Source organism: Cupressus sempervirens, chromosome 5, assembly GCF_028749045.1.
Source record: "Cupressus sempervirens isolate cs-2001-9-10 chromosome 5, ASM2874904v1, whole genome shotgun sequence".
Taxonomy (NCBI): domain Eukaryota; kingdom Viridiplantae; phylum Streptophyta; class Pinopsida; order Cupressales; family Cupressaceae; genus Cupressus; species Cupressus sempervirens.
Window position 1 is genome coordinate 234,359,439 of NC_143122.1, and position 23,656 is coordinate 234,383,094.

A 23,656-nucleotide genomic window follows, 5' to 3' on the forward strand; every position below is an offset into this window, starting at 1 on the left:
AAAAAGGACAAACAACCCTTCTTTGCTTGCACTTGTGTCTTCTAGCATCTTCTGATGCTGCTACTATGAATACTACTTGGGCTACAAGATAAATGGAAAGTACATGCAAGAGCGTGATCTTCCTACAATGCTTTCGTAAACTTGTATATCATTAGTAGAATCCATTGAATGTCATATAACATTTTAATGGAGTTATTAGTTGATATTACCATGGAATTGGTATGTGGTATTAAAAACGTTACTACAAAGTTATTACAAGGAAAAGAACAAATATACTATCAATAATATCAATTAGCTTCAGAATCAATTATGCTAGCCAACAAGTGTGAATATACGTTTGGATACAATTTTAGTCATATGGATTCATGGACATTTTTACAAAGCATTGGAGCATCATCATGTTTAGCTTATTTTTTAAATTGAGATTGAATGATTGATTAATTTCTATTACAAAAAATTGATTAACTGCAATTTGTATTTAGTCTCTTGTATTTGTGGTTGATGAATGTTAACTTAGATCCTTTTCAATATGACAATTGACTCCTCTTCTACTTGTCATGGGAGAATTTAACCTCTGATGTTGTGCATACAAGTGACCATAAAATTTTACTATCAAATTAAAAAATTTAGACAAATAAGAGCATATGAGCAATATTTTTGATATTTTGATGGTGTTTTTACTAGCATATGAGTAGTATTTTTGTTCTAGTGTATGAAAAGGTTTTATGCTCAGACATTTTGAGTTCTAATATTGTGTGTGTTGTGTCTTGACTAGAGTTTTATGGTTTTTTAAAACTTGGATTAAAATGATCATTGAGAACTTGATGAGGGAAAAGTCTCTATAATTTTTTTTGAAGATTTCAACAAAGGATCTGATTTGGCAATGTAGGGTGTACAATGGCTTGATTTCAAAGTCAACTATGAAAGGACGCAGATGTGGAAAATACAATTCGTTCACTGATTTCACACGAGTTCATCAATTTTGATGATTCTAATTCATATGGTGAATGGACTATATGTCCTCCTTACTAAAGATCTTCTAGAATTGGAGAGAGGAGAAGAAAAAGATACAGAAGCAACAGAGTTAGATACAATGTAGTAGAACAAATACAACTTTCAAGAATTAATTCATCATTATTTTGATACTTCAGCACCTTCTAGTTTGAGGCCTAGAAGTTGGGTTACATTAGGAGAGGACAAAGGAAGATGTAAATTCTTTTTTTTTTTTTCTCATTGACATATCAAAATCATGAAAAAAATGGGGCTCAGGGATTCCCCATTACGCAACATTTGGAATGCATTTCCTAGTGAATACTTACTTGGAAAATTAATTTAGAATTGATCGGAATATCCAACCATTAAACTAAGAAAATAAATATAAGTCCTCAATGATAGTTAGCTACAACTATAAGTAATAGAGTTATTAGTATAACTAATGAGAATATATATGACTTACACCAAGAGACACAATGCCTATCAAATTAAGGATAACAAATCAACCTATCAAAAGATGCATATGTGGTTGTCTCATTATGTTGCAAAAATAATCTGTGTCCTTGAAAAATACCACAAGGAATGCAGTGAGAAGAATGCCATGTGAGAAGCTAAGTGTACCCAACTTTGGACCAAATCGACTCTAAAATTTGGCCTTCAGTGAGTGAATGTGGTAACTTAGTTTATTTCCTTTTAATCTCTCATTACATCATTATCTTTTGTGTTTTGTTTAAATCTGAAGTTAGAATAATTGCTAGTTTAGATTGAGATTTTGTTTGTTATATTTCAGATTTCTTTAGAGAGGAATGCCATGTTCAAAAGTTTAGAAAATCAATAAGGGACAATGAATAGAAGCTTGGAAAAAAATTGTTTCCAGCAATAAACTATGACATCTCACATAAGCTTCCTTGACCTATCCAATGCAGTTGTAACCCATCCATTACGAACCTTGGAAGTGATAAATGCCACTATTTTAAGAGAGGGACTTTGATCTACATGTCCCTACCATTGTATTGTGTTAACTTTGTAGTCCATAGTAACAAAGGCAATGAAAACAAGGTTGGAGATAAAGAAGATGGTTATAATTATGATGAGGACACCCTGAGCACTATCAAAATTCAGTAACCTAATCTACAAATTAGAGAAAGGGTTATGGAGATAGATTAAAGGTAACAATTGTTAATGTTTATGGTAGCCATGAGAGAGGTCCTTCATACCTGTAGCAATCAACATCAATTTTTTCCCTAGGTTTATCTGCCTCATTGGACTGTATCTTCTTTATTTTGTTTGAGCTCTTGATTTTGATGGTTGTATTTCATTGGGAACCGGTCTATGTCTCCTATAGAGACTCTGTTAGGATCACGTTATTGTCCAGGTTATTAGGCAATGAAATCAGACAATGATACAATGATAACTTTTGTTAGTTTCCCAATTGTGAAATCCCCCAATTAAAATTTTAGATTTGAATATTTTCCAAAAAATCATAACTAAAAGCTAAAAGCCTTTATTTGAAATACATAATCTACACATTCCTACTATGCCCCAAATGTCAACTTTATAATAGGATATGGAGCTTAATAAAAAAAATTAGCAATTGAAAGTGGATTTCCATCAATATCAATGAAATCATGATGGATTTGTATGCAAATTATCAAAGCATTAAAAAGGGGTACAAAGTGTTTGACACATGTAGTTAGCTTGTTGCTAGAGAGTTAGCTAGAAATAAGATGGTTATGCTCATGCTGCTCTTCATTGCACTTTCCTACCAAAGCTAACATATTTTTTTTGTATGAGCTACAATTTTTGCCCAATAAAGTTAATAGGTTGGGGACCCTATATTGAAACCACAGTAACTATTTATAGAACATTACAAGTGTTTGGCCTTGGTATTAATTTATGTCACTTGGAAATATAAGAAGTTGCAGATATCATATGAAATTTGTATAAGGGCTTCTTTTCCTGTAATCCAAATCTAGAGGCAACAAAAACATTATTGTGGTAGAAGTAAAAATAAAATTAGGGTTTCTTCATTGTTTTTGAGAATCAAAGATACACAAGAAAGAAAATTGTGGAACAAACTCTTATTTAAGATAAGCAATAAGAAATATCCTTGGCATGTTTCTCAAACGGAAATCTTTATAAGGTTCAAAGATGGGTTGTCAAAAATAGTATTAGAGCATGATCTGTCATCCTCATCCTACAATCCTCATGCACAAAATTTAAAGACTGGAAATTGAAAAATATATTAAGATTAGCAAGAATAGACAATGTTTGATCCCAATCAGCAAGAAATACAATGAGTTCCAATATGGGTAGCTAATAAGAAATAATAATAAAAAGAAGAATTTGAAGAGAGAATACTCTCAGCATTGCATCCACGATCATGTCATTACTTATACTGAATGAAGAACCTGAGAACTGCAATATCTATACACAAATATATAACTCCGTAATGTTAATTTGTTTAATTTATTAGAAGCTTGTAAAGATATTAAAAGTAGGTTAAGAAAGTCCATGCCCAGATTTTTTTGACAAGTCTTACTCAAAACCCTCTTTCGGGAACTAATCTAGCAGACATGTTTATTAACTATGCAAGTGCAGAAGGTGTACATCAAATAATTGACAAAATGTTTGAAAACGATTCATTTTAATAGAATGTAATGATTAGACGATATGCTTTATACAGACTATATAAAAATGGAATAATACTATAATGTCAAATGCAACAAAAAGTTTTAGAGCTTAGTAGTAGAATATACCCATTTGTGCTAAAGACATGCACTAGCTTATCGGGTCTGGAAAAAGGGTTGCTTGAGGAACTAGATAGGAGGAGAATTGAATCATCACCTATATGAAGTTCATTCAAATTAAAAGATAGATAGAAATAAGGGATAAACTAGCAAGGATAAAAATCATCAAAAGCGCATATAAAATGGAGGCATTCTAGATTTGTTCTATCCATATCCATTGGGGTCTGCAAGAGGAAGATTAACAAAACATATACATAAAAGTGAGATTTGAAACTCATCTACAAATACTATTAATGGAGAAATAAAAAACAAATTAATAATGTTTGAAATAAACAAACAGCGCACCGTATGTGCACCAAAGGAATATAGAAGCTAAGGGGCTTCATTGAATGCAATGTTATGAAAACAACACAATCTACATAACTCAAAATCTGACCATCCCACTCTTGTTGTGGACTCTGCTCCTCTTTGCCCATCAAATGTTGTAGAAACTTCTTGCCAATGCCGTAAAAGAAAACCCTACACAACCGTATTCAAACACATCACATAAAAAAGAAAAAAGATGAACCCTGTATTGAAAAAGCAATGAAACCCTGCTCCATACCTGGTAAAAATGGAGGATAAAATTTTCCTTCACCTACTGCTAACAGACATGAGCTAAGAATGAGCGGCAAACAAAAGTGAGGGCAAATATAAAGTTGAGGGCACAGACCCAGAATTTTATATTTTCTAACAAAGTAATAAATGGAATAGGAATAAAAATTCCTATTGCACCTATTTAGTGGAATTGCGTATGTCCCTTTTTTGGACAAAATTGGAATACTTATTCCCGTTGTATTCCTATTCGTGATTCAACATTGTTGCACCCAAATGGAGAATAGAGATACACACATGCCTATTCCAGTGGTATTCCCATTGCCAAACGAGCCCTAACTAAATACATTTACATCTCAAGCATGGATCCAAAGTAATTGTGTTTTTCCTCTTTGCAATTTGCGATAGAATATATAGTTCTGTTTCCTTTCGATCCTTTGTAGAGGGAGGAGTGGCTGCCAGCTGGTTTACAATTCAACAAATCTTCCAACCTTGGTTAAGAGAAAATACGTAAGCTTCCCTCTTTTGTATAATACTACAAACATGAAAGGGCATTTTTGGACTTGGTCTGTAGCAACTTGATATAGAGACAACATTCTCAATTGAAAATGTCGATCAAAATGGAGGCATTCATGGTGATGTTGGTGCAGGCTATTTTACCCATGATTAAGACAGCTATATTCTCGACCATTGCAAGATCATGGTGATGTAGGCACCGCCATGGCTATGAGCATTATACGAATCATTCGTTACTGGTGGAGGGCGAGCACGAAGAACAGGTGTTTTAAGAGATTAATAAACAAAAGCCTTCTGATCAACGGCATGAAGTCGAAGATGCGTGTAGTGTGGTTCAATAAAGGGCAAATCAAGAAAGCCACGAGTGATTTCAATTGCTCGAATTTAATCGGGCAGGGGAGTTTTGGAATGGTGTACAAGGGAAAGCTTCCCGACAGTCGGATGATTACCGTGAAGAGAATGAAGAAGTGCTCTGTCGATGATGATGCAGATTTTTGGAACGAGGTGGAGATTCAGAGCAGCTTTCACCACCGAAATTTGATGGTTCTGCGAGGTTTTGGTGTTCACGGTGAAGACAAAGAGGCGTTCCAGCGGTTTCTCGTTTACGACTACCTCACCAATGGCAGCCTCGATCAACACATTTTTAGAAACGCCATCGGGAGAATGCTGACGTAGCAGCAGAGGAAGAAGATTATAATAGGGATTGCAAAGGGGTTATGTCATCTGCATTCCGACGTTCAGCCAGCGATATATCACAGAGATATAAAGGCCAATAACATTCTGCTAGATGAGGACATGAATGCCCGTGTTGCTGATTTTGGGCTGGCGAGGTTGGCGAGTGAAGGGTAATCATATCTCGTGTCAAAAATAAGCGGGACGCGTGGGTATTTGGCGTCGGAGTATGCTCTGTATGGAATTCTTACAGATCAGAGTGATGTGTATAGCTTTGGAGTTGTGTTGTTGGAAATCATGAGCAGCAGAAGGGCTCTAGATATCTCTGTGGAATGTTTGACTGAATACCTTATTATTGATTGGGCATGGAAGCTCCTAGAAATGAGTAGAGTAGTTGAATTGATAGATTGGAAAATGCACAATGGATAGATTTGTTAAGGTGGGTATTTTGTGTACTCACGTTAATCTGGCTTTAAGGCCGAGCATGGTACAGGCATTGAAGATGTTGGAGGGAGAGGTTGTCATTCCTGCAATACCAGAAAAGCCTTTGCCAGTATCAAATCACAAAGCGGCAAACAATGGAAAGTTGTTTCTCAGCGTTATAGAGAGTTAATCCTTCCTTCAACTCATCTGTTATTGGAAGATAGGCGGCGCTCATGGGTTGTAACCCATGATGGTCCAATACATGAATTGTTTATTCCTTGCTGGTCATGTTTTTTATGGAAATATCTCAGCAGAGATGCCGATATCCTTGCTGTTTCTGAGAGAGTAGTAAGCTGCTAAGAAATATAGTGTTCTTTATTTTTTTTTTTTTTTTGCCACGGTCTCCATTCATAAAGAAGTTTTACTCATTTGGAACTGGAACTTGAATAGTATTAGGCTGAAATTTTTGTGTTCAAAAATTAAGAATGGTCAATTATTCATGCATTTTACTAAATTTATCTAATCTACAATTTGTACTTCATTTTTAAGAATTAGCCTTATGAAACAAACCAAAGACCTATAAAAAAAAAAAATTTATTTTAATGTAGAATGTATTTATATCTTAAATTGATTTCTTACTTGAAATTTAGGAATAAGGATTTAGATGTCAATAAATGAAAAAAGGTTTTAAAATGTTTATATGAGTTAGTATATTTTTTAACAATTATTTCTAATTTTATCTTTTAAAATGTTTAGATATACTTTGAACAAGACGATTTTTTATAGAGCTAGGTTTTTTTTCTTAAACAAGTGGAGGATAGATTTTTTCTATGATATAATTATAGTGTTTCAACATGAAACAAAGACAACTTCACTACTCCAAGAAACATCATTTTACTAAATTTATCTAATCTACAATTTTTACTTGAATTAGCCTTATGAAACAAACCAAAGACCTATAAATATAAAATATTTATTTTAATGTAGAATGTATCTATATCTTAAATTGATTGCTTACTTGAAATTTAGGAATAAAGATTTAGGTGTCAATAAATGAAAAAAGGTTTTTTAAATGTTCATATGAGTTAGTATATTTTTTAACAATTATTTCTAAATTTATCCTTTAAAATGTTTAGATATAATTTTAACAAGAAGACTTTTTTAGCATCAGGATTTTTTTCTTAATAATAATTGAAGGATAGATTTCTTCTATGATATAATTATAGTGTTTCAACATGAAACAAGGACAACAACACAACTCCAAGAAATCTCATTTGCCATAATTTGTTATATGAAATCAAATCCTTTCTCAAAAATTGATTTATGTTCTCCATGACAACAACCACCAACAACTTATCTTGCACCATGATCTTGCTCTATGTTTCTAGTATTGCATTGCACAATTGCATCAGAGCCTATGCTTCTAGATTTCTTTGTATTTAGATGATTGAGTTGAATGCAAGTTGTAGCGTCATTATAGATTATGTGTTTTGACATATTTCATATCCTAAGGCTACTATGCCACTCCCTTTACTTAGACTTCAAACATAGTTGTTTTAAGAAAACACACTACAAGATTGAGAAAGGACTAACGATCACATAATAACATCATATAAACATGACTCAACAGAAAAGAAGTTCACTCTATTTAATTGCTTTCTTAGATGCTTTAGTATATAATATAATATAATATAGTTATATTAAAAAGGCAAAATGTCATAGCCCCATTTTTATTTTTTAATTTCATAATGGAAAATTAATAACTTTTCCAAGATAATTATCTAAGTCAAAGTAAAAAATAGTCAAACTATCTAACGTGTAATGTTTAATTCTTAATACATTAATGGAGTAAACAAAACATATTTAGCCAATTATAAAATTTAAAAATAAACAATGTCATATTGTGAAATATTAAATGCTAGTGGATCCTTATAGAGGCATTCAAACATAAATAAATTGAAGTCTAAATGCTATTTATACATCATAAGAGACTCTTGGCAAGAGGATCATGAGGAGGGAGAGAGATTGATTTTCAGCTTCACAATTTTAGAAAAAGTAACACAATTTGAAATCAGGAGCAACAAATAGATTATTTGGAAGGCATGAAGGACTAAGGCTATTTTAGAAGTTATTAGTGTAACTTTTAGGTTTTTATTTTTCTTACATAAGTTCTACTCAACAATTTAAGTGTGAAATCTTCTCATAATCGACGTTAGACTCCTATATTTCAGTATGCTTTGTCGACTTTGTATGAATCTTTTGACTTGGTTTGATGTTTGTTGACACAATTCATAATGGTTAGCTGATATAAATGTTTGATCTAGCTTTGCTATTTTTACATGTGATGTATTAGAATATGATGGGTTATCATTGTTAGAGTGGTGGTTATCATTGCATTAAAAGCTCAACCTATCAATGCCTGATACAATTATTAAACTTATATACTTCATAGGAGGTAGTTAGTTCCTTGTCACAAATCTAAAGGGGAGCACTGACTATTTTGTAACTAGAAATAAATTGAAGGTTCTTTTTCATCTAGAACTTGTGGCTAGAAATCAATTGGATCTTTCAAGATTTGTAAATTATAAGTGCTCTTCTATGGAGAATTATTATTTAGATAATTCATGTAATGATTCTTTCAAAATGTAACTTGTTAGTGACCCTATGGATCCTAGTGATCTAGTTGTGATATGGAATCTGAATATTGTTGATTGTAGGGCTAGCCCCTTAGCAAGAAGTAAATTAAGATAGACCGAACATAAAAATATTAAATAAGGAGGGTGGTTCATCCATTTGAGGGATTTTTAAAAGTTAAAATGAATCGGTGTTCTAGAAGGAAATGTGGACATGCATGAATCAATGGTGTTGGTAGGGACAATAGTGAAGTATTGTGCTCCTCTTTTCCTTCTATATCCATTCTTTGTGCTATAGAAAAGGGTTCTCCCTTGATTTAGAATTAGATGTTTTTGTCAATCAGGTTACACTCAATATGTTAAATAGTAAACATATGGAGGAGGCTAATTGGAGGAAGCTAATTGGTAAGTATTTGTACTAGTAAGATAAATCCTTAATTGATAGTCGTAGATGGATTATATTTTCTTTTGTCATACTTTGAGGAAGTAGAACAATGTAGTAGCTTTCTTAGTAAATGGGCTTCTGAGAACTGAGGTAGGTAGGGTATGGACTATGAAGTCTCTTGAGATTGATTATAAAGGGGACAAGAACAAAAATATTTCCACAATCCATATGAAACAATCAAATTTTATAATATGTTCTTAGATTTGACTGTTTAATTATTTTTGCATCAACATTTTAGACCACACTTTGTGATCCATCATTAGGTTAAGAGAAAGTGACACTCTATTTCTCTTATCCTGATGATGGATCATAGAATGTGATTTGAAACATTGATAAAAAATAAAAATCACACAATCAAATCCAGAAAAAAATATAAAGAGGATGTGGAAAAGTTAATTATGGATTCCATAAAGTTGACTAGTTGTGACCTCTTTCAATTTGATTGTGTCTTTGCCTTGAGCTTTATTGTGTTTCTCTTAGGTTTTTCTTTGTATGTCTTGATTAATTTTGAGTAAGTTAATTTCCCCTCTTTTCAATATATAATATTGCATCTTTCTCTTAAATTATAAACCTTTGATGTCAAAAAGAGGGTATACAAATTTTCAACAAACATGTGTAATTTTATTCTACATTCAAATGATTTTTTTTTTAATAAATCAAAATAATTGCAACACCATTCAATCAATTACATGCAAAATTGACAGAAAGAAGATAAGTGCATATTTCCATCTATAGCTTCTAAAGTGATCAAAACTTTTTAAAACATGAATATATTTAACTATGCAAAAATTGCTTTTAAAGCAATGAATACTCTTTAAAATATATCAAATACTAATTATAAAATATCAAAATGCTAAAAATTAAATTTAAAATAACTTCTTAAAACACTTCAACTCCATTCTTGACATTATTATCCAATGATTCTTTTTTAAAACATAGAAATTTTTATCTATGCAAGTTTTACTTTTAAAGCAATGAATCTTAAAAATACTGAAGATGCTATTTATAAATAATCAACATTCTCAAAACCTTCTAAAACACTACAAATCTATTCTTGACATTATTATCCAATAAAAATACGCTAGCATGACATTATTTGCAAAGCTATGCAAGGTATTTAATTATGTTTTTTAGAAGTAAAGGTCTTGTGAGAATTTTATTTTTTGAACACAAGATTATTTAGAATTTTGTGTTGGAAAATAAGAGTTTCTAACTTTTAGATAATTTCCTACAAACCTGATTTTTTTGTCATGTGTCAATCATTTCTCAATAATTTGACACTTCTCAATAAATTTTCTTTAAATATTATTTTAAAAGCTAACAATATGAACTCTATTTTTATAGAATTCTCCCTCTACAGATCCTTAAAATTCAAATACTTAAGCTAAAATTCCAATAATAAAATTTATAATAAATAATCTAACATTAAAAGAAAAACTATATAATAATTATTTTTTTAAATGTTAAGCCTGGGATATAAGCTATATTTTAGTACATGGCAGACATGCTCTAGACTTATTCGATATTAAAGCGATTGTAATGGTCAGGTACCGCATGATACACTTTAATGGTTCGAGCATCACATACAAGATCAGAAGTTGTAGATTTTATATATTGTCGAAATGATATGTTTTATACTTTATGTTAGCGTATCGAAGGATCAAAATAATCAGAAGAAACATGAGCAAAGAGTCCAAAAATAGAACCAGATTTTCCTTTGCAGACCCTAATTCCTTGAACTGAGTTTCATTTCCGCAAAAGGACGAAAGCGTGCGTTGTTTCAATGTCTAACGTTAAAAATTAATTCCAGCGATTATACATTTGATGATATAGCTGCATATATTTAGTAGCTGAAAAAATATTGTGCCTCCTAAATCATTAAAATTCGAAAATCTAGTATCTTATTGCAAATGCGGGAACTGCAGGTTGGGGTTTTTCTGGCGGTGTGGGGGACTTTATGAAGGAGAAATGTTAGAGACTTTTTAGATTTGCATTAAGCATTGGATATTTTTGAACTTGCATATTTTCAAGAAAATAATGAAGAATTCATTTACTTGTATATCTTGAATGTGTTCATTGTTTATTGAATCACTTTCTTATCGTATGTTGACTTAGTGATCTCTTGTGTAATGATGCAATCTGATAGTCTTTTTATTTCAAAAAATGTATTCATTTACTAGTATCTTGTTGTAAATATATTAAAATAACATCTCTTGTAATATGTGAATGTCTCTTAGTCATGTTTTGTCATCATTACATTTCTCTTCTGGAAATCTCCTTGTAACCAGTTATCCACTGTGGAGTCCCATTTGGTATGTTTATAGGGTTCCAACATCTTCAATGCTTCTGTCATACTCGGCCTCAATGCCACATTCACATGAGCACACAAAATTCCCACTATTACAAATCTCTCCATTGTTTTCACCTCTTCTCTCTCCCGCATTCTCCAATCTATCACTAGATCGATTTTATTGGATGCCTTGAGAAGCTTCCATACCCAATCAGTGATATGGCATTGGCAAGTTATATCCACGGCCCTTCTACCGCTCATGATTTCCAGCAACACAACCCCAAAGCTGTAGACATCGCAGCGATCTGTAAGCAATCCAGTCAGACAATACTCCGGCGCCATATACCCATGCGTGCCTGCTACTTTTGACCCAGATTGCCCTTCCCTTGTTGCAAGCCCAAAATCCGCAATGCAGGGATTCATGTCGTCATCTAGCAGAATATTGTTGGTCTTGATGTCTCTGTGATATATCGCCGGCTGAACGTCGCAATGCAGATAACATAACCCCTTTGCGATGCCGATTATAATCTTCTTCCTCTGCTCCCACAATAATGCTCTCCCATTTCTAATTTTCCCTCCAAAAATGTGCTGATCCAAGTTGCTATTAGCGAGATAGTCGCAAACGAGAAACCGCTCACGACAGCCCTGTTTGCCGTCACCGGCAACGCCGAAACCAGGAGAGCCAACAAATTGCGGTGGTGAAAGCTGCTCATCATCTCTTCACGGCGATCATCGGCCCGTTGGGAAGTCTGCCCTTGTACACAATTCCAAAGCTCCCTTGCGCGATTAAATTGGTGCAACTGAAATTGTTCGTTGCCTCCTCCATTTGCCGCGCGTTGAACCGCACTGGGCCAAGGTTTTCATCGAAAGAGCAATCCATTTTCTTCACAGCAATCATCTCATGAGCTTCGCCAAGTCTTCCCTGACACACTATTCCATCGAAATTATCCTGATCGATTATAATGGCGCAACTAAAATTCTTCGTTGCGTCCTTGATTGGCAGTATATTGAACCGGACTACGCCCATGTGGATTCTCGCAAAACGCCTAATTTTGGCCTTTGCACAGCACCAGTAACTGATTCCCATGCTGCAGAACAAGATCATAGCCATGGCCGCCATCACCAGGAAGACCTTCATTTTCACCAATTATTTTCACAGAGGATCTTGTTACTGGATTACAGTAGAAATCAATATCCAGTTGCTACAACTCTGAGTCGACCAGCATATAATGGGTTAAATTTATAAGGAGGGGCCAAATTACAGAAAAAATGTTACCAAATACATAATCAGCTAAATTATAGAGAGGGGCTAAATTGTAGATTTTTGTTGCCAAATCCATAATCAGCTAAATCATCGAGACTCGATCTTACAGAGCTGAAGGAATCTTTAGATTTGAAATACGTGATCCGACTGCGCAAAATTTCGGATTTCGGTATCTCCATTTCGAATATCTCGGCAGCCTTTCATTGTATAGTTGGATGTTTCCATTTCCCGTTTTATTTTTTCCTGAAACATCCAAAGCTGCTAAATGAAATGATTTGTTTCCATCAAATCGCAGATGAAGAACAAGAGACGCAATGCGCCTTATAAGTGTAATCTAATTTTATTAATTATATTTTATTTTATTTATATTTTTTTTAAAAAATCAGTGTATAATTTGAATTGTAGCAATAATTCTTTCTAGATTTTTATATTTTTTATTTTTTATTTTTTAATATATTTGGATTTGGTAAATTAGCAAATTAGCAAATTATTATAATTATTTGAAAGTTTTAATGTTAGAAGTTTTTTCACTATATAAAATTATATATTACAAATTTAAATTAATTTTTAGGTTAAATAAAATAATTTTGTCAAATATAACACTAATAAGAAGTAAAGTAAACTATAGGTTATAATTTTCTTTACATGTAGGTTATGAATTAATCTATACAAAACAAAAATAAAATAGAATAAATTTATATATTATAGATGTTACTTATGATGTGAAGGATGTTGCCATGAGGATTAAATAATATGGAGAATGGTGGCAAAGGTTGAGTAAACTACCATTGCATGTGTCACTTGAGAAAGCTTGAATGTGAATATTTTTACATTTTGGCATCTCATCTTTACATAATGACTATTCATGTGGTCTATATTGATGCCAAAAAGTGTGAAGTTTATTAACCACCCTAATGCCAACAATAAAATTGATGGTGAGAAACGACGGTGGAAAAGATTGTTTGTTGGGATAATCGTAAGAGGAAATCCAAATGCATTTCAAAGAAAATGTTGAAATTGTAATTTTTGGTTTTTGTATAAGGCTAAAAAGTGAGCAATATATTTGTCTTTAAGTTTTTGCTATACTATGTCATCTAGTAGAATTGAAGAATGATTTTGGGACCAACCTTATAGAAGCAAACAATACTTAGTTTCTTACACCAATGAAGGGCCCATCACTGATTATAAAGTGAAAACATAGAAACCCAATTGAAATTGAATGAATGTACGGAATAAGAAATTGTTGTGCAAAATTTGTGGGCCTTGGTCGAATCTATCTCTCAGATACCATAAGAAGGATTAATATGGTAAATTATTTTATACCTTCTCTACCTTTTAAATTTCACACCAATTTGGATCAACCTTCTAATTATATGTGGCCTTTGGGTATTCATCTATTATTATATTTAAAATTATATTTAATATTTTCTTGTATTTTGGGAAAAGTTACTTTTTGTGCATCTTCTAGTGGGCATTCGGTTTCCAAGTTTGATGATTTTTATGGATTGAATGAAGAATGATAAAGATGACTTCTTGGAGTGGCATGGTTTACGTATACTTACAAAGCTTAAACCTAGAGATGAAATTCGCTAGTTCCATCTATATTAGGAGCAACTAGAGTTTTAGTTGGGGAATTGGCTAAAATTAAATGCTAATGTGTTGTTAATAGTAGTGACGGTGACCAAAATTTGATTGAATTGCTACATTATTTTCTTATATGCTTATCTTGGCTGAGGTTATAATTTTTTTGGTTATGTATGAAATTTTTTTGAAACACTAATTGTTCTATTTTATATCTATAATTTTTAGTTTTCAATCCAAAAGTGTATTTATACTATCTGAACTCATGTCATATACTTGAATGTTTTCTTTTGGATATAATTTTAGCAATTTTTTTTGCAATTGCATTATAGCCAATTTGTTGGAGTTTCATTAAATTTGTACAACTTGTAAATTTCATATGATTATTTCTATGAAGATATTTTGTATTGGTAGCATGGTGACAGTTGCCACGATTTTGAGTTTTTTTCTAACTACATTTCTCAAGAGTTGTTGAATTTGGAGATAGACATCTAAATATTGTGACTCTGAAGAATGGTAAAGGAGATTGACAATGATGACATCTTGGATATTTAAGGGGAAAAGATGAAAATGACATTGAACCTAGAGAATTAATTGAGGAGAGAATTTTTTTTAATGTGATTCAATATTTCAATACCACCTCCATTTTATTCATGGTTCTTGGTTCCTTTATGATGTATAAGAATGTCTTTGTAATGTAATAACTCAATTTAGTTTTTACAACAATATATGATTTTTTTAGTATATCTACTATTTCTTTATACTCCTCATATGTTGAAAAATTGCTCCGTTTTTTTTGGAGGGGAGGGGTATGATAAATTTATAAAAATTTAGTGGTTGAGTTTTGCAAATAAGTGCAAATGCAAAGATTATACCACTTAGGTCTATTTAGAGAGAATCATCAAATGCCACACCAATTTGTAGATGGTGAGTAGTGATCATAAGTGCAACAAGATTTATTTCCAAAGTAGATCAAAATAATTGATTCTATTTCAATGTGTTGGTAACCTGGTATCATAAAAGATAAATCATTGGTAAAATTGTTTGTATTGCAAGAAAACGTCAATTTTCTTTCTTTTATTTACCTATTTTATCTTTTATTTAGTGTTTTTTTGTGTTGTATAGAAATGGTATCCATACATTTACATATGTTGGGTGATGTGACGTGCTCCCCTGCCCACATGTGGTTAATTACGTGGTGTTCCATGTTAACTAACAGTCATGGCTTTTGGTGCAACGGCAAATGGGCCATACAATTGGTATCAGAGCCTGGTTTTGGCCTGGTCATGGGTTCAAATATCTCTGGTGCCTTCCCGACCCGCGTAAGCACCTGGTATGCGCGTCGAGGGGGAGATTTTTGGGTGATGCGACGCGCTCCCCTGCCCACAGGTGGTTAATTATGTGGTGTTCCATGTTCACTAACAGTCATGGCTTTTGGTGCAACGGCAAATGGGCCCAACAACATATTGAGATTGTTGTTATATAGTATGACTTTTCCTTTAATGGAGGAAAGGAGAAGAGAAGAGTTGTGTAAATTCTCATAGAAATAGATTAGATATAGGGTAGTGAGTATATCTACTGTAGATTGATTACATCTTTTAGAAAGACTCTTGTTTTATTTTCTATATAAGTATGTGACCATGTTTAAGTTGTTAAGAAGAGAATATGAGAGTTATGTTGATAGTAAATAAGTTTGTAATGGAAGACATGAGATGATCCATGCATACATATACTTAGATCATTCATATAGTGCTTATTATAAAACAAAAATGGGGTAGTAGAAAAGTTAATACGAAATTGTAGGTAGAGAAATGTGCTTGTCTATACATGAGATGACAATTTTGGGATGTGGATCATTCCCCCCATAAATGATGCCTTACCAAAGGTTGAGGAAAATATTATTTTATTAATGGAGTTATTAGAAATTCCAAATTATAGTCCAAAAATGCTTCAAACAATATAAATGTGTATCAATGGACATTTCAGAGTTGACATTTTTCTTCAAACTCTCATCAAAATTTTAAAACCATGACATAACTATCAAATGGTTGTATATAATTCAAAACCACAAAATCTATTAAGTATTTGATTTTTTAAAGTTAAAAGTTTAAGGAAAACTGTCAAAAAATTGCTAGTTAGTAGTTATATACAAGATTTTTTTGACCCATTCAAGAAAAAATTAAACAAAAGAGATATGGTACTTAATTATAGAATTCATTGATTTCAAACAAGTCCAATATTTCCTTTAAAGGATGAGTTATCCAAAAAAACTTGAGTGCAACAAGACACTACCACAATGTATTCAACCATAGTAATCAAGAGTGACAAAATCTTATTTCTTAATACGCAATGTAACTAGGTAGTTTCCAAAGGATGGGGGACCAAAAGGATTCCAAACTATTTTTTTGTCCCTCAAAAGCAATATGGAATGTGCATCCTATGGTTAATACACCCTATAAAATGTACATAATATGGTATGGCATGCCAAGTATCAATTTTGGCATACCAAACCAATTTGGCATGCACTAAACATGGTGCATTCCTTATAGGTTGTGCACCCTTTTTGGAATGTACCCTATTTAGCACTAAAAAAAATGCAATAAATCTTTTACATAATGTGCATGACCTGTAGAGTATTTACCATATTTGGTGTGTGCCAAATGTAAAAATATATTTCATTAGTAAATTGGCACATTTCATGGAGTTTTGTGTGGTTCTCAAGGTGCAAAATTGGTTGAACCTAGGGTTTTATTTTCAAACCATACTAGGGGAGCTTCCCCTTGACCCCTTGCTACCCCTTGATCATAGGAAAGGAACTACCCCTTCACCCCACGGGTGTTCTTCTCCTAGATCCCCAAAAGGGAAACTTCCCCCAAACTCCCATTCAATAATTTGGGAGGAAAATGCACTAGTAAAAATGGGCAAAACTTAACTTTTAAAACTTTGATTAGGATCCATATAAAAATTTACTATTTAGGGGAAAGAAGGGGACTTGGGAAAGATGCGTAAAAGAGAGAGAGAGAGAGAGAGAGAGAGAGAGAGAGAGAGAGAGAGAGAGAGAGAGAGAGAGAGAGAGAGAGAGAGAGAGAGAGAGAGAGGAAAATGATCCCTTTCCACCTATTATGTGGGTAAGTGCACCAAGTTGTGCTGTCAACTTTTTTCCTAAAATCAATAATTTATAAATTTTGACAAGAACATGAAGATAGTTACGCTCAAAATTGTAAGATATGAGGGAGAATGCACCAACTTGTGTTGCAAAAAAGATGACACACAACTTTAATTTTGAAAATTTTTTAAAACTTATATATGGGCTGCAAACCCTTGGCCCATTCCATTTTTTCTTGTTTCTTTTTGCTGGAGCCTTCTTTTCCCTCAACTGCATGTACACATTTTGTAGAAGTTGAAGAATTTTCTCACTGTCCTCCTCAAAATGCCTCCTCATCCCTAGAGATCAAGATCGGGATCATCAAGTATGTTTTCTACTCTTGTTTTTGCATTGTTTTGTATATTTTTTTAGTTTTTCTTCAAATTTGTTTATTTATTTAAAATACAATTGGTTTCTTATCAATAAATGTGAATAATCTACCACCAAATCTCCAACTTAATCAACAAGATCAAAATGAAAACCATCCACAAGATCAAAATGAAAACTCTTATGAGGAAGAGCAAGAACTTCTGCAACCTCCACCGATTGAAAGACCTCCTCTTGCACCCATGACAATATAATGAATGAAATGGAAAGAGGGGAAAATGAATTAGACGCAATCATTGGTAGGTTGAAATCTTATGGGAAAACCAATCCTATGAGAGCACAATTCGCATCCTCCCTTGTGTCCATTATGAGCCATGTAGCTTTTGTTAGTGGTAAGTTGGATATTTGACATGCTAAGAGAGAAGAACAAAGAAGATATTATGCAAACAAATTATCATATAAAGATGTAAGGAAAAATGACATAATGAAAGGTAACATATGTGCATTGTTTAAAAAGCCAGGAGAGCAAGACATTGTTAAACATACAACTAAAAGGTTCCCCATCCACTCATGCATACATGATGATATTAGAAATAAATTTTGGGATAGATGGTAGATGGTCTTTGATGCCCCTCCCTCAAATAATCATGAGGTTCCAATGTATTTCTTAAAGAAATTATATTGTGAATTTGTCCCTAGTAAGATCCCCAATTATTTTGACATGTTAGATTCTTAGGGGAGAGGTGGGAGGTCATCATTTGAGAGATCCGGGGCATGTTGTGACCCTAATGTAGTTAGGGTGCCTATTGTCAAGCCAGAGGGTGAGCATATCATTAATCCTTCAATTGTGAAGGAACGTGTAAAGACCAGTACTCTAAGGACTATCAATGCTTCGACACATACCCTTATTCATTGCGCTAGTCCATTAGTTGAGGAGGAGCCTTCTTTGCACCATGGTCAGATGTGCACATCATGTGGATCCTTATGCATGTTTGGTCATCACATTGGTGAGCCAGTCATTGATGAGTTCTTAAGTGACACATTTTGCATTGACACACATGAATTGTTTTAGTGGTAACTAATTCACTCCTCCCCTCTCAATTACTCCTCTTATATTTTCAGCACTGTATTGAAAAAGGAGTTGTTTTTTAGTCAATTTAGAGCTCTTGGATATGCTTATCCAAAATATTGTCTAGTGAAGATTGTTTCTGAGTGTATTTGGACCATAGGTTCAATTGTCCTCATTTAAACTCCTAACAAGGTTGGCACAACTCCTAATAGGAATTCAAAGTCTCCTAATAGGGACTCATATTTACTAATTTTATTTCATTGGCTCCTAACAAGGTCTATCCTTTCACAAGGAACTTTTATATTAGTACATCATCTTGTGGGCATCATTCCCACGGGGCTTTTCCCTCTGATTAAGGGTTTCCCTAGTTAACATATCTAGTCTTATTGTGTATCGTTATCTTTCTATGGTTATTGCATCTACTACTTATGTGTTTGTAAATTAATAAAGATATTGAGAGTTATTTTAAGCACACCCCCCCCCCCCCCCCCTCATTATCATGATGGACTTTACTTTCTAACATCCTTAAGGGATTAGAAATGAGATGAACCTTCCTAGTCTATTGGTAATCCAAATAAGGATAAGAAAGAAATGACTAGGATTCCAAGATTTTTTGGCAATCTAAAGAGGGATCAAAAGTAAGCACTGAGCCTCCTAGACTATTAATAGCTTGATAGAGGAATTCAAAAGGAGATGCAAGGACCGGTCCCCTTGAATTGTTAATAGTTTGGTAGAGGGATCCAAAGATTTATAAACAACCAACCAAAGTGAATATGCATAAGTGAGCGGAGGTTATGCCCCCACATTAAAGTGATTCCAAATGCCTCAACAAGAGAAATGGCTTTAGCATAAGTGTACATGCATCACTAGAAATATTTCCACTATAAAATATCCCCAAGATAGAATACTTCAAGGGAAATAAACACATGAAAAAGAGAGAGATCACAAGAGGGGTCAACTAACTTTGGGGTTAGTATGATCATATGATAATAAATAATATTATATCAAACATGAAATTTCATCATTTCCCAAAGGAAGTAGAACTGCAATACAATTTAACATGGTATTTGTCCTAGTACATCATCTAGTGGGTTTGATACCCATTGTGATTTTTCCCTTAACCAATTTTCCATGCAAAAAGAATCTAGTGTTATGTGTTGTGGTGTTGTTATCCCTTATGCTCCATTATTTATCTTTATGATTTAAGTTCTAAAGGTGATGAATTGGTTAAGGTATTAATTTTTGGGACACAACTGCTTCACCCTCCCCCACCCCCTACCCTCCCCTTGTCCACAACCAATAATTGTGGGTGCTTTCTCATTTCTAACAAAGTGCACCCAAAGATATCTTACAAATATCTCAAGACCCTCTTGATTATAATTTTATATCTTGGTTGAAATGATAGGAAGTTGAGTACTAGATCCATTAGTAACATATTTCTCAATACTTTATTAAGATCATAGATTAGATATAGTTTTCAATTAAAAAAACTATCATGGATTACATGGTTAGTAATTTCCTTAGAATTTGACAAAGTGACTAATATTTGTGTCTTTGAAATCTTGGTAATGCAAGGGTAGTGGGTTTTTTCTGGAATCCTTTTAACATTTCCATGTCTTTGTGTTTGGAAAGTAAGAATTCAATTCTTTTGATGCTCCCTCACTTTAACTTGAGTCAAAGTTCTTTATCATTTGATGCTCAATAAACTTGATTCAATTGAATGTATATATCATCAATAATTATTAATTTTCCAAAATCATTTTACTAACATTTGAGAGGAACCACAGTTTAATATAATCCTTGTTTACTATAATTTGAATTATATTTTAAATGTATATAACATGTAATGTCATCTATAATATACTATAATGATGAAAACTTTATATATATATATAATTTTCTCATGATTATACACATGCAGTACATGTACATGTACATGTGTGTGCATCAATTTTTATTAGTTATGAGTTTAGTCATATAGTTTTGAATATGACTAAATTTCGTAAATTTTCAAATATTTAATATTATTTCATTTTTTTAATATATTTTTAATATATCTTTTTCGTTCACCAAACTATATGTTGATATACTTTCTCACATTAAAATTGGTGTTTCCTTATCTTACAAAAATGTAATGCTATATAAAAATTTTCATTAATATATTAATATTATAAATTTGAGTTCATCAACACTTTTCTATTGCAGTCTTATCATAAGTCAACTTAGTAGATTTTTTCATCACTTATGTATAATGTGATTATTTTTGAAAACGTTCAATATGCATTATTTTGGCATTCGTAAACATTCCCAAAATCCTTTTAAGTATTAAAGAGATAAATCATTCTAAAAATATTGTAGTTCACATGCCATCTTTATCCTTCTTGTACATTACATAATGGGAGTGTTCTCATCTAGTTATTTTTTTGGACCATAAAGATAGCCAAATTAAAAAGTAGATGTAGAAAATAATTATCCTTAAGATATACTAATCTACTTCAACTATTTTAAAATATTGTTAGTCTTTAATAATCAATGCAAAGTAATGAATTTGATGAATTATAAATGGAAATGTGTCTTGCATTAAATGACATTTGTATTCCAAAATAAATGCACATCTATAGGGGAAGAGATCCAATAGTTGTCCAGGCTAACTTCACACAACAAGATCTTCTAAAATATAAGTCAAATTATGCCAATTTTTTTTTGTGCACCTTAGTAGGTGACTCGAGAGCTTAAAGCTAAGGTTTCAGTGTTTGGGCATTTATAGATCTCTCTGTAGAGGTTGTAGAGTGTGAAGTTGTCAAAAAGTCTCATTTTAAAAAACTTGTCTGATACACATTATGTTCACCCCCTAGTAGTCACTCACCAAAAAATACCAAAAAAACTAGAGTACTTGGGGTAAAATGTCTTAGTAGTCAATATGAAATGTCCCCATAGTGGTGTACAAATGGATCAATAACCAACCAAAAAGGTTTTAAAATGATCAACTAATAGTACACATGTGATCGGTTATTGGAGGGTATCTATGACCTATACTCTATCACGGTCATTTGACCCCCTAATGGCTATTGGGTCTCTTCCCCAAAACATGATCTTAATTTTTGATAGAATAGTATAAAAATAACAATAAAGTGTATCAGTCATAAGACAAATGATGATAATTTATATCTACATGCATACAATCAATTTGAAAAGAAATAAATCCTTATACTATTATAATATTGTAATTAAGATTCAATCATATAATTTTTGAGTCAAATCCATTTAAACAATAATTAACATATGTACTCATCTTTTATAATAATGATCCACTCAGCAAAATATATTGACTCACTCTGCAATATATTACTATTATTAGCATCCATGTATTATTAGTCCCTGCCTATGCATAGGCAGGGTACTAATGTTTTCAGTGGGGGCATAATTAATATTTTTCACAATCAAAAACCATGTGAGCTTCTAAAGTTAAAAAATAGTATATTTTTAAATTAATTTAGAAACAATACTTTGTATTTTTTGATTGGCTAGTGGGAATTTTACTAGGGGTAAATATGATTTTTTTGTTACGAAATTTTTGATTTTTTTTTCTTGAAACTTCTTCAACTCCAACATTGTCAGTGGACTCTTTTCTCTACGCCTCTCTGGACTAGGACTTGACATGTCCATTCTGTGTGAATCCTACAATCATCACATTTCATGAAATCAAGTTTCATCCAGGCATTTTGTTGAATACTTTTAGGGCTCTGTCAAAACCCATTTTGAGCAAAACCTGTGATCATTGCTGTCCAGGAATATACATCCTTTTGTAGCATTTCTTGAAAGAGACTAAAAGCCTCATTAACATACCTGTTCTCTGCAAATCCAACTATTAGCAATTTTTAGGTTTCTACTTTTTGGGGTTTCTTGAACTTAATTTTTCCCTCTAGAGTTTTAAATTTCTTGAACTTATTTTCTAAGTTGTAAATGTTCTATTTGAGACTGAAGAAAAAGAATTGTGCCCAGTAGCATGTTGAGGATTTTTTGGTTGCTCTGCTAACCCAAGGTCTTGGGTTTTTAATGTGGTTTTACTGAAAGAGATTATAGGGCAGGAATTATTCTTCTCGTCTTCTTTCCTTAAGGAATGACTAAGGCTGGTGTTTTTTGTTTCTAGAGGAAATGGTTGTGCCCAAGAAGGAGGATATTGAAATTGATGAGGGCCTTAAAGCCACTGTATCATTTCCAAATTAACCCAAATACTCTGATTTCGAGGGCTTGCTTTTTTCATTTTTCATTTTTGTTTTGAGTGATTAATCTTAGCATTTGATTTATGTAGGCTTTTTATGGGGAACAACTTCAAAGCATTATGGGAACCGTTCACATAACTTTTTTAGTAACATATATTAGATTATCAAAATGTCTTTATATAGACTGAAGCAGTTGCAGGGAGGATATGTTTGATTTGTCTCATTTTACACAGTTTTTAGTTTATTTCCCTTTTATATAGTTGTAGGGAGATTATGTTTGATTCATCTCATTATACACAGTTTTGATACAATTTTAAATATATTTCCCTACAAATTTTGCCCTTTTTCTCTCATAGGACTATTGGTAACAAAGGCAATTTGGAAGTCACTTGTGATGGTTGTCTTTATCTATAAAATGTAAGCTTTGTGTTTTACTCATAGAGCTTCTACTTGTCAAATGTCATCAGTTTCAACCAACTCCAACTTTATTTTAAAGGAAGCCACCTCCATGGGGATTTCAAACTTAGTTTTTTCCTTTATCCCATAAAGCCTATAAAATAGTCACATTATTTACTATTATCAATTCTTATCATTTCTATAACATCTGGAAAACAGCCACATTAATTATCAATTCTTATCACTAACTTTTACAAAATCAAAAACTTTTTGGCCTTGACTTATAATTGCACAAATGGCATTCATCTTACTTCTAGAACTTGTTGCTCAACTGT

General features: G+C 32.6%; 1 protein-coding gene across 1 annotated transcript; it reads left to right on the top strand.

Annotated features, from left to right (window-relative positions):
• The first annotated feature begins 5,057 nt into the window (after positions 1–5,057).
• On the top strand, positions 5,058–6,308 carry LOC149555334 (putative receptor-like protein kinase At1g11050). The gene is made up of 4 exons (XM_089829344.1): positions 5,058–5,524; positions 5,612–5,698; positions 5,798–5,888; positions 6,003–6,308. The coding sequence occupies exons 1-4, from the start codon at positions 5,058–5,060 to the stop codon at positions 6,306–6,308; spliced, it is 951 nt and encodes a 316-aa protein (XP_089685470.1).
• The last annotated feature ends 17,348 nt before the right edge of the window (positions 6,309–23,656 follow it).

Coding starts and splice junctions, on each gene's coding strand:
- LOC149555334 (XM_089829344.1), top strand. CDS start 5,058: ATGGCTATGAGCATTATACGAATCATTCGTTACTGGTGGAGGGCGAGC. Junction 5,525..5,611: donor GCCATCGGGAGAATGCTGAC/GTAGCAGCAGAG, acceptor GATATATCACAG/AGATATAAAGGCCAATAACA. Junction 5,889..6,002: donor AATACCTTATTATTGATTGG/GCATGGAAGCTC, acceptor TCTGGCTTTAAG/GCCGAGCATGGTACAGGCAT.